This window comes from Centropristis striata, chromosome 5 (assembly GCF_030273125.1).
Source record: "Centropristis striata isolate RG_2023a ecotype Rhode Island chromosome 5, C.striata_1.0, whole genome shotgun sequence".
Taxonomy (NCBI): Eukaryota; Metazoa; Chordata; class Actinopteri; order Perciformes; family Serranidae; genus Centropristis; species Centropristis striata.
Genome location: NC_081521.1, coordinates 31,817,960 through 31,830,409, shown reverse-complemented (window position 1 = coordinate 31,830,409; position 12,450 = coordinate 31,817,960). Strand labels below are relative to the sequence as shown.

Genomic DNA, 12,450 nt, shown 5'->3' with positions numbered 1-12,450 from the left:
CATGTAAGGCAAACATATTGAATTCTACACTGCGAAATAGGTTTATCGCATTTTAACTGTTGACGAATATTTTCCTCACCCCCATGCCTTCACGAGGATAGAGTAATCCGAGGTTCACGCAGAGCCAGATGGGAAATGTAGGCATGGCGTTATACTATAATGAAATCATTGGATAACGGTTCTTTCAGCACTAGCACTAAAGCATAGCAGTGATTCCATTTATATAATAGAAATATATTTATTTATAAGACAAAACAACACTTAAAGCGTCATCATCTCATATCCAACAACTTTTGACCAATAAAACAACTTTTTTTTGTGCTTTTTTTTGCTTTTATTGAAAGACTTGCAAACAGAGCACAGTTTACATAAGGATAGGAGGATGTCAAGACTTGTTCAGGAGAAAAGCACAGAACCTGGTATTACATAGATCCAAAAGCAGAGTGAACTTCAGAAAGACTTTTTTTACATAATAAAAAGGAGCAACTAACAGTAATCAACAAATGAATGTGTCGACAAAATAGGAGAAAGATGCAAACAAATTTTCTGGGCCAAACTTTTGGAGAACTGTGGAAAAAGAAGAGAGTGTGTGTGTGTGTGTGTGTGTGTGTGTGTGTGTGTGTGTGTGTGTGTTATTGCAAAGCCTTTACATAATATCTTGCATCTTAAGATTTTTCCCCAGCTCTCAAAAGCTGTGGAGCAACTCACAAGACTTTGAGTGAAATTTCAAGTTTAAATACACTGTATAATAAAACAAATCTCAATCTCCAGCAGCCAATCGAAAGGCTTGATAAGTTCAGTTTCACAAACGTCTGTACAACTTTGTGACTGCAAGCTCATGGTTTTGCAGCCACACTATAGAAATTATTAGCTACATAAATAAAAAGGAATGGAAAATAAAAATAAATAATGGAATTGGATGAGCTCATTTGGAAAAAGTAAATGTCAGCTTGGATATGAGGAAGTTTACATCATGGGAATAGAGTCAGAACAAGGAACCAAGTTCTTTGTATGTATTTACAGATTGTGGGGAATAATGTAAAACATAACCTCGCTGTTAACTCCCACTATTAGCTGAGAATTATTCTTACTTGTATAGATTCAACATTTGCACACTGTGCTGAATGCTTGGATTCCAGTATAAGGAGGTTGTGTGGTAAGCATTCATGCGCACAATTTGGATTTAAGATGCAAACAAGCTTTTGAGATCTTTCTCTTTTCAGCTGTCATACAGAGAGATAAAGCATACTCCAGTCCAGTATTTAAATGTCATAGGGAGTTTTTCTCTAATCAGTATTCTCATTATGAATGCACAGCCAAACCAAACAACATTTCACAGTTCTGGGGAGTAAGTGGATGATACTTCCAAGTGAGACAGAGTCTTTAAACCTTTAAATTTGAACTATAAATCCAATCTTCCAGGTGTTGTGTATTCATGGACACCTGCTTCATAGCCCCCTGCCCATCCCTGCTCTGGGGGACTGGCTTAAACGAGCAGCATCCCTCTGTCCATCCATGTCTTCCTGCTCTCCTGCAGCCTGGGGGGAGGACTGTGTGGGTGGGGAGGGTGGGGGATAGGAGGGAGGAGGGATAGTAAGGCGAGGGAGAGATGGCAGCGCTGGCCTGGGAGAGGTTGGAAGGGGCGGAGGAGTTGCAGAGGTCGCAGTTGAGGAGTGCTGTGAGGAGCGTGTGCGTGAGGTGGCAGGTGAGGCGTGTGTGCTTCTGGCACGTGGTGGTTCAGCAGGGCAGTCACTGATTTGCTCTAGCAGCGAGGGCATGTCTCCCTCAATCTTCTCCAGCACGGCGGCCATTTGCTTTTCTATCTGCTCGATCACACTGTCCATTTGCCAGTCGCTTGTCGTGCTGCTCCCGCCTCCTCCATGCGGTAGCCCCGTCCCGTACATCCCCACGCTTCCTCCACTCGTGTACAGGGAACTGTATGGACTCCCATAGCTCGCTGCCATCCCCATACCTACAGGCCCAACATCTGGGGTGTATGGTGTGGCATGACGGCCCAAACTTGCGGAGCTGCCTACTGCATAACAACCCTGTCCTGTTGCAGGACCTGGCCTTGCTATGCTCAACTCAGCGCTGTATCTGTCTGTTGTCCTGGCATCTCTATCCCTTCTACTCATGGGGCTAGCATCACCTCTTAACCTAACTCCTAGTCCTACATCTGCCCCAACCACAGGCCCCATTGCTGGAGTGACTGCCACTGCCTCAGGTACTTGTGTCTGACACCAACTTCCGTCAGTCTCATCCTTCTGCTCCCTCTGCGTGGCTGGCCTTTTCTCCGGTGAGGCTGCTGCAGCACCAGAAGCTGCAGGTTGAGGGCCATGGAGCGTTGCAGCCATCTTACGTTTACTGCTGGGTTCAGGGGAAGCAGATGTGCGTTTTTTGTCAAGGGGAGTGCCTGAAGAACTGTCCGACAGCTTGCAGGGGTCAGGCGTCATCACAGGAGTCGGTTTGGATTCTGGAACCACCTTATTTTGACCCAAGTTTGCAGCCATTTTCCTGGTTCCATCACCTGCTGCTTTCTTTGCACCAACCTTATCAGGTCCCTCCTGCGTGAATGTGGGGGCTGCATTTGATTGGCCCTGCTGACAGAGAGGTGTCTGAATATCTGATGGGGAAATCCCTACTGATGGGCCTACGCTCATCTTTACTTCATCCTGGTTTTCTCCAACCTTCCTCCTCTCCTCATCCTGGTCCATATCCACCGGTGTATTTTCAACAGTAACTTCTAAAGAGACACTACTTGATGTCACCCCTCCATCACTTGTCCCTTTGTCTCCCTCATCACTTGTCCCCTGGGACACACCCCCTTCACCATCTCCTGCATCCTCACTGCCCTGCGGCTCGGCTGAACTTTCAATTAGTGCCTCTGGATTCTTCAATCGTTGCATGAAGGTGGCGACACGGATTGCTTTCTGCAAAATAAACAGAGGCAAAGAAGAAAGGAGAGACGGATAGTCGTGTAAAGAGAATTAAATTTACAGTATATATTGCCTTTTTCATAAACACCCATATTGACTTGTTTCCCTAAAAGAAAAGAAAAAAACTTAACCATACCATAGTTGGTTATAGCAAAGCATAAAAAATGAGCTCTGAAGACAAGCGTTTGACAAAAAGCCTGTCACGTCACCATGATTTAGCACCATCATACTAAGCGCTGAGATGTGATTAGTGTGAAGTGACACTGCAGTTAGATTGGTGCCAGTTGTTTACTTCCAGGAAGCTACCACATATTGTACCCTGGTTTAAATCAATCTCAAGACTCACTCTCTCCAAGCCACTCCTTGGCTGCTTGTCACCTGAGAAAGGATAGTGAACAGATAAGTGTAAATCTCCTTCTCCTTCAATCTTACACCCATCTGACTCCTTTCAATCTACAAACACTTAAGGAGTTAGGGAAAATCTGTGAGTTTAGAGGTTCTTTTTAAACCAAGGAATTGATTCTCTGGAAGCGAAAAGCCATTTGGACACAGAATAGAGTATGGCTTAACTGAAAAGCTTCTGTGCAGCTTCAAGTATGACTTGAATGTAACACTGAGGTACAGTATGGGGCAATGAGCCAGGATTCATGTAAGAGGAATGACAGAGGGCCTTATAGTTCAAATCACTGCGGTTCAATGGTCCACAGTGGCCTAGATCCCATATATCCTTTCCATTTCTTCTTCTCCTTATCTACACAAACACGAACACTACACAAGCAATGAGCAAACTCTCTTTCCTCTTGCTGATCATTATCTTGTTTTTACCAATCTGGTTTCATAGACTAGTGCAGATGAGGAGTAAGAAAGGAGCAGAGTGGGCCACTTTGAACATCTGGGTCTTAATCCAATGAAAAACAGTGGGGCAGAGTGGATGGATCTCTTCTGGGACAGGACAGGAGTGACAGTGGGCAGGAGCAGAGCTTATGAGGAGAGTTTCACCAGCACTGACATGATCGATACATCTCAAGGCTGACTGAGCTTTAATTACAAGTTTTTCCAGATCTGTCGATTATTATGTATACTTTTACCAAGAGAAACCTCTTTTTTATTCAAGAGGGTGTTCAGCCATTAGAGAGATGATTTGTTATTGAATCATGCCAGACTGAAGATGAGTTTCTGCCCATGCTCTGTCCTTCCACTCTCCCTCATAATGAACTACAATACCTTCAACTCCTGGGAACCACATGGGGAAAGAAAGAAGAGGGTTATAACTGTTACTTATGCTGTTAGGTCAGCACTGCCATCTCGACTTGCTCCTTCTTGGTCTTCAGCATTCACACCCCTAGGATATCCTTATGACCACCACCAAATGTAAACGTAAAACATACCTCTGCAGCACCTCATGTGCAATCATTTTTACAAATAACATCATTTTGACTAGTTTTATTTATACTGCAGTCATCTTTATTATTTTTCCCTAGCTTTTATCTTGTCTTTTCGCCTTTTTCTCTGCAGCTTACTTGGCTATGTTATCACCGACTTCAATTACTGCTACAGAAAGAGAGTGAGATTTAATTCATACCCGCCATTTGGCCTTTGCAAAGTTCTTCTCAAACTGGGCACACACACCATCCTTTAGGTTCTTCTCTGATGCACCATTCCCTGCAATCCTGGCACAGGTGACAGACATTATAAAAGTGAGTAAATACCCTGTGGGTGTGTGCTAAAATGTTTGTGCCTTTTTGGTTTATATGCACGATATTACCATTCGTGCCAAAGTGCATCCTGTGCGGTAATTCTCAGCATCTGGTCTACCTCCATAAGTCGACAGACAAGCTCCTTAGCTGAAACAGAAATAATGAAGAAAAAAGGTCAATTTAATTGGCATCAAATGTGATGGGAAAATATTTTTATACAGTCTTTTTCTTATAACAGAGAATGCAAATTTTGATAACTGGTTGTGAAAAATGTGATTGAAGAGTCCTGTGACATCATTGCTACTTTAATTTAAGGCCACTGATGGACAAGTAGACTTTTCTCTGACTGCCATCATCCCCAATGCTTCAGCCACACAATTTAACTGTGTTGTTTTTACTGCCACGATGTGGTGAAGTTATGTACCTGCAGGTGAAATGTCATCCCAGTACGGAGAATCAAACTCAAAGTCACCAGCAACAATGCGACAGAATATGATGCGATTATGAAGATCTGTGTTTTCCTCTTCTGTCTCATCATAAAAAGGTGGATTACCTGATAAACTACAAAAGGGGAAACATACATAAAGAGACAAAGGAAGAGAAGTTATTTAAAAAAAAAACATGTAAGGAATGCATGCCTCATGAACAACAAAGCAATAATATGTGCAGGCCTGCTTTTTGAAATTTTTGGTAATTACTGATGGAGACTCACAGTATGAACATAATGACACCCACAGCCCAGCAGTCCACAGGACGACCATATCGGTGACGAGCCACCACTTCAGGAGCTGAGAGACAGAAAAAAGAGCAGACACAGATAGAGCGAAGAATAGAGATTTGAATGGCTGGGTTTTCATTTATAAACCATCGCACTGCATTCATAATTCCACCCTGCACAGAAAACAGCTCCCTCTTTTGCATTCCTCCTCCTGTCAAGGCCTCTCTTCCCTTTCCTTATTTATATGTCTAATTACTCAGCTCAGCATTATGAATAAATATCCTGACCTTTCATTGGAGAGAACCCAGCCAAAGCAGAGTTCTGCACTCTAAGTTGCCCTCACATAAACCTCAGAGAGTGAGAGAGAGAGAGAGAGAGAGAGAGAGAGAGAGAAAGAGAGAGAAAGAGAGAGAGAGACAGAGAGACAGAGAAGGGAGCGAGACATAAGATGTGAGGATGTGAAACAAGAAGAGAAGTAGGAGGAGGGTGAGAGTTAGGTGCTTTCAATTCTGTGCATGTGTTTCACAGGGTTTCACGACTGGTTTTCACTATAACTGTTTATCTCTGGCAGATTTTTATCTTCAAAAGCACATGGAAGTAAAGACATCAAAAAGGTAAAGTATACCCGTAGGCCAATTTTCACACAGAGGAGGTAAAGCTGATGGAAGGACGTAAGAGTGGATGAGAAAACCAAAAACATAGAGAAGTAGAGTTAAACATATAAATAGAACAGGGAGAGTATCCTACCCAGGTACTCTGGTGTTCCACATGGCTCCGTGATTGGTCCATTCTCAAACCTGGACAGGTAGAAATCTCGCAGAACTACTTTGTTGTGGTTGTTTTCTGTGTAGTACATCAGGTTTTCCAGCTGAACAAAATGAGGGACAGAATCAGGTGGTTCAGGTTGGTTGGTTAGTTTAGTGATATTGGAAATTGATCATCAGCAGACAGTAAAACCATTACGACCCTGTATCATTTATCATTTATATTATAACTTGGCAATCTCTTGACAGGTGAGAAGAGCAGATCAACAGAACAATCATTGTCATGAAATGTTTAATTGCTCAAGATGAGTCAGCTGATTATTAATCTTCCATGTAATATTGGTAGTTGATAACGGTGATGCTGGAAAGCCATTGGAAAATTGGTGGGACGTATATCAGGTTTTGTATTATTGATATGCATTGTTTTACGAGAACATTGGATATTTTTCAATCGTATTTTATGTTCAAATCTGTGTGTTTTCTGTGCTTCACATGACTGAAAGACTAATTCTCCCTTGGAGACCATAAAGTTAAAGGCAAACGATGTATTGTCACATCTCACTGTTTGTAACCACAACATTCAAAGTTGGCTCCTCCTCACCAGCTCAACAAAAGGGAAAGCAGGTTGTGTGAGCTCTTTTTTTTATAACTTTATGTCCAAAAGGGGGATGCCCAAATATCCCAAACACAACAAAATTAGAAAAATCTAGTGGGTCGTAAGTGATGATTGAGAGGGATTACTATTGTGTGAGTCTTTACATTTTCCAGAAGAATCCTGCACAGTATACCTTTAAAGTTGATTTGTAATTTGTGTTTTGAACTTTGTCACATTTCACAATCTTGATTTTACAAGCTTGTTTAAATCAAGATGGTTACAAGTATAAGGTACCAGCAATAAGTAATGAATCATCAGGTAAATCATTAATCTAAATCTTTAATAATAATCACACGTCAATCGTTGACAAGGTAGAAGAAAAAGCAAGGGCTAGAACATACCTACTTGATCTGAAAATGTCACTTTCATTCAATGTCATGGGTCCTCAAGATATACAAGTCCAGACCATATAGACTATATAATATAGGTTGAAAAAAAATTCTGGCTTCCACCAGTAGAGGGAGTCTAAAGATCAAGACATGTTGTAATTCCATCCAAATGGGTTGATAATGGGGGATAAAGATATGAATCTGTCTGTGTGTGTGTGCGTGTATTGCTGGAGATTGCATTAAGCCATAAAGACTGTGTTTACTCCCTTGCTAAAAAGGTTATCAAATGTTGAGTCATTAACGGAGATGGCATACAGTGCTTTTATGTGTCTCCGAAGAGATTCTGCTGACTGTACACTGACAATTACTTTCTGGGGTGTGATGGCGAAAGAGGGACACCCACTCAAATAAAATCTTTTGTGTTATATTTCTTCCTGTATTTTTAGAGGCAAGTCACCAGTCTTTTTATATATTTCTACTGTAATGACACTTACCACACACACAGCTGCACATGCTGTACATAATGTAGGCAGAGGGAGAAAGAGGAGGAGGGTGTACCTTCAGGTTCCTGTGAACTATGTTGAGGGAGTGTAAGTACGCCACAGCCTCAAGGACCTGTCTGATGACATTGGATGCGTCTCTCTCTGTGTAATTCCCTTGGTCCAGAATCCAGTCAAATACGTCTCCCCCCGTGGCACTGCATGCAGTCAGACGCACACATAAACATAAAAAAAGCAACTCGCACAACACCAAAAATACTAATAAAAATGAATGTAAGTTGGTGCGACTGTTAACCACATGTTGCAGCAAAATAATTCACATTAAGCTCTTAGTAACACAGTTATAAAAAGCCCTGTGCTCTTGCTTTTTGTCTATTAGTAAGGCAATCTGCTTCTACTGGCCTAAAGCTAGCACTGCTGAGCAATTAAAAATTAGACTATTGGTCATTACTCTGAAAGACTTGGTTAACTTAGGAGTGTATAAATGATGGGTGTGATCATCACGTATCGCCCTCAGCAGGAGGACTATTGGCTGGGCTAATGTGTGAGCTATGAACAGACACCAAGTCATAAAATGCCTAATGAGCACAAACACACAGATGATTGCAATCACTTTGAGTCTGTTTTCTCTTTTTCTCAGTAACAGAAGGGAAATTATTTGTCCACTCAGCTCCAATCAGTGTTATTGGTTTCAAATAAAGTTGTAAATGTTTAAAAAAATGCACCAGTCACAAGTGACGAGTACTGGGCCCACTCTGATGTATCGATCCCGAGCTCTCTGTGGACACTCTATTACGGCAAAGCAGTGCTTCAGGAGCACTGAGTAATGTTGAGAGTTACTAAGAGCAAATATCTCATAAAATCTAACACCTTCCTCTGTTGCTGAGGGGAGCCACAGAGCACACAGTAATAAGAGGGTAGACTCAACCCCCTGCCCTCTGATGGATTTGTGTGTGTTAAGGTACACAAGGGTACACAATTAAGACACACACACTTAAATGCACATTGTTGGGAATGCTTACACAAAAAAGATAAATAGTTAAACAGTAAAAGAAACACTCACAGTTCCTGGATGATGAAGTATTCTTTCCGGGTCTCGAATGTGTCTATCAGCTGAAGGATGTTTGGATGGTTGACCCTAGAAAAGCAAGAAGAAGTCACAGACAGTAACCTTACAACAGTCAAGGGTCACTTCTACGACTGGAGAGTGTTGAAAATTCAGTTGCTTTTGAATAGCCTTATGTACAAGATTGTGTGGGTGTAAGTCTCTTTGGCTGGGTAGATACTTCAAAAACAGTGCAAGGCAGAAGCTATAAACACCTGAGCTTACATTATTAACTAGGGTTATTGCATGGATTGTGTGACTGGAAACAGAAATTTCAAGTAACTCTCAATAATTCTCTCTCTCTCTCTCTCTCTCTCTCTCTCTCTCTCTCTCTCTCTCTCTCTCTCTCTGTCTCTCTCCATCCCCACAATCATACATCCATCTGTCCACAGACCGACTGCGTACAATTTCAGGATCATGATTTCGTTCTTGGCAGCCTTGCGGACTTTCCTGCCGTCCTTCTTGAGGAATTTCTTGCAGACAAACACCTTGTCTGTCTGTCTGTCCTTAGCCAGGCACAGTTCGCAGAACTCCTTCCTACGCAAGAAGAAAGAAAAATAGAAAGACAGACAGACATACAGAGAGAAGCAGAGAAGGTAAACATAATGTTAGAGCACAACATAAGTGTACATGCTTTCATATGGATGTTGTTGTTCACATATGAGAATACTGCCCCAGAGAGATGCAATAGTGAGACAAAGTACACTGGATGTTTTGGTGAAAAACAGTGAGAGAATTTAATTGGGTGGAGAGTCGTGGAGTAGAATAAAAGGGTCATAAATAACCCTAAACACACAACAATAACTGAAATGGGTCTAACGCTGCCTTGAGCTGGGCATCGTCTGGTTTTGAGCCTTTGGGGCTTACAGCCAAATGTGTGCATGCAAAATTAAACTGCACATTTCACATTAAATCTTTCATGCCCAATAAATACTACCAGCATTTCTTTCTTTCTTTCTTTCTTTCTTGAAATATTTAAAAATGTACACTTTCTGTTTTACCTTAGCCCCTTACCATTCAGCCTTTCTTTATAGAGAATTGGGGGTTATGGGCAGTGGATTTTTAGGGGGAGATAGCAGGTGGTGTACATCATCTGAAATTTGTGGACCTGAAAATTAATTTGAGCTGTGTGTCAAGTTGTTCTCATCATAAAGCTCTAATAAAAATGGCTTTCATCAATTAATCCATTAGTATGCAGAAATATTCAAATACAGTAGGTGAAAATCGCACATTATAATGCATGAGAAAAACGATATGTTTTTTGCCTTAAACTGCATGTTATTATCATAAAACAGGCATGTATGTAAAGAGGAAACCCGTGGGAGCCTATAGAACCCATTTTCATTCAGATATGTTGAGGTCAGAGGTCAGCTTTGAAAATCACCACATGTCCTGCGAAAATAGCCTCAAGTTTGGCGTATTATTTCACCCCCTTCCTGACAACATATAATGGAATGGTTATCCATATATTTTAGCTTTAGCCTCTCAACTGCAAAACACACGGCCCACCTGCCACCGAGGGGGCGGCTAATTCTGATATCAAATCAATGGTAACAGAACACACATTTTATCTTATACTAAGTAGGCAATTGGGAGGGTGATCAGGAGAGAAACCATCCTCATTGTAAACAAAATTACCTGCCCTTTGTTAACCCGCCATCCTCCCTCTCCTTCTCTTAGTAGCAGAGTGAGTGCAGAGGCAGAAGAATTATTTAGTTGAATATGTTAGTAGAGTCTGCCTGACTCATTGATCCTTTATCTGACTGAAGTTTGTGCAGGTTGGATGATTTTCTTCTTGAATCTAAAATATCCCTTGACTTATAGCGCAAGGGGGTGGGGATGGGGAGTCCTTCATGGGGTAGTGTGCTAGTTGCGGTTCAACAAAATGAACCAAGTCTGTCCTCCAAGATAAAAATTAACAAATATCCTACTGCTTATTCCAGTTTGTCTTCCATGTTTTCATAAAATTAAGAGTACATGTACAGCAAATGTGTCTACTTAATTCTAAGTTAATTGTGTGTGTGTGTGTGTGTGTGTGTGTGTGTGTGTGTGTGTGTGTGTGTGTATTTGTGTGCGCCTGTTTGTGTGTTTGCATGCGTGTGTCCGTGTGTGTTATGTAAAAGATGAGCAGAAATCTCTGAGGCCAGATGCTGATGTTGCCATATGGCCTCTTACACTGATTGGTATGTTTGTGTGTGTGTGTGTGTGTGTGTGTGTGTGTGTGTGTGTGTGTGTGTGTGTGCCTTCAATGTGTCAAGGAGAGGTGTTCATGAGAAGAAAACTTTCAGCATTCGGCCAGTCAAGCAGCTCTTTGAAAATATGTCCAAAAGATTTTTTTTTTCCAGGCATGACTGAATGAATATTTACACAGAATGAATAATAGACTTCCAGCCGTGTGTTTTATGAACTGTCATGATCAAAAATATACGGACAATTGGTTGGCTAAAACTCTAAAAATGTGTCTCTTAAGTCTGTCACACACTCGCCTCATGCTATTACCTTCTGTCATTTCTTCAGTGAAAGTGTTTGATATGCCAAACCAAATCTGCAGGGAAAATGATCCAATTTGAAATAATTCATGAAGAGAATAAAGACCATTTGGGAATACTGGAATGTGTCCATGAATTCTACATGGGAGAAGGGGGGGGGGAGCAACAGAGATCCATGCATAAGGCTTCATGGTACTTACGCTCGGAGGACCTGTCCAATCTCATATTTGTCTGTGACATCAGACATGCTGTCGTAAGTCCGCCCATCTCGCAGGGCAAGGCACCCAAATGGCATGACGGCATTCACCTAAGAAATGAACAAAAATAAATGTTTAATCATTGCACAATAAAGAGGGAAAGTAAAGCATGAATTATTTTGATGACACCTTTCGGTAACAGACAGATAAAGGGATTGCGGAGCAGCATGGACAAGCATGTTAAAGAGGAAAAGAGGTACTGATGAAATATTATGAAAGCCTTCAGTGGTTGAAGTCAGAGACGCCATGGGAGTGCCATTACTATTAGCCTTGAAAATATACAGTACATGGGAGAAACACACATACAGCCAAGTCCATTTCTGAACGAATCTGGATACTAACGCTTCTGGCAGCCTGGTTGCGTGCCAGCCTTGTCAACAGATACTAAGCTACCCACTAAGCTTCTCCCTACTCTGCTAAAGTCTGCAGATTCTGTGCAACGTCTGTCAGGTTCAAGTTAAACTTTATTTATAAAGGGCAGTGTCCCCGTTTCCCTCAAGCAGCTGGCTTCCCCAGCAATCACTGGTGGCCCGAGTAACACTGGCAGCGCTGGGTTTTAATGACGGGAAAATTAGTTTTTTGTTTGCAGTCTGTGTGTGTGTGTGTGTGTGTGTGTGTGTGTGTGTGCGAGAGAGAGAGAGAGAGAGAGAGAGAGAGAGAGAGAGAGAGAGAGAAGAGAGAGAGTTTGGATTTGTCTTTTGATTTAGATCAGCAGTTCATGACCTTTTAAACTTGCTGTGATTTGCTTTTATTTTCTCTGTCCCCCTCAATGTAACTTCTTGCTCTTGAGAAATGTATTTCACAAGGGTAAAAACAATATATATATAATGATTACGTACAGTACATATACAGTATATATATATATATATTTATATATATATATATATTTCACCATAACATCCTTCTTATGATGTCAACCCTAAAATAGCATGTGACCCCACAGGAGGTCCCAAACGCCCAGGTAGAAAATCAAGGATCTAGAAGATAGTGAATCAGCAAT

At 41.5% G+C, this 12,450-nt stretch overlaps 1 protein-coding gene across 1 annotated transcript in view; it reads right to left on the bottom strand.

Moving 5' to 3' along the window:
* Positions 1-719: 719 nt before the first annotated feature.
* The window catches only part of camkvl (CaM kinase-like vesicle-associated, like), a 37,493-nt gene continuing 25,762 nt past the window's right edge, over positions 720-12,450 (bottom strand). The window contains exons 2-11 of the mRNA XM_059334130.1: positions 11,394-11,500; positions 9,110-9,241; positions 8,663-8,737; positions 7,658-7,796; positions 6,099-6,219; positions 5,346-5,421; positions 5,058-5,194; positions 4,702-4,780; positions 4,519-4,606; positions 720-2,930 (exon numbers count right to left, since the gene is read on the bottom strand). Of these exons, the coding sequence (XP_059190113.1) occupies positions 1,449-2,930; positions 4,519-4,606; positions 4,702-4,780; positions 5,058-5,194; positions 5,346-5,421; positions 6,099-6,219; positions 7,658-7,796; positions 8,663-8,737; positions 9,110-9,241; positions 11,394-11,488 (2,424 nt within the window). The 5' untranslated portion in view covers positions 11,489-11,500 and the 3' untranslated portion in view covers positions 720-1,448. The remainder of the gene's footprint in view (positions 2,931-4,518; positions 4,607-4,701; positions 4,781-5,057; positions 5,195-5,345; positions 5,422-6,098; positions 6,220-7,657; positions 7,797-8,662; positions 8,738-9,109; positions 9,242-11,393; positions 11,501-12,450) is intronic.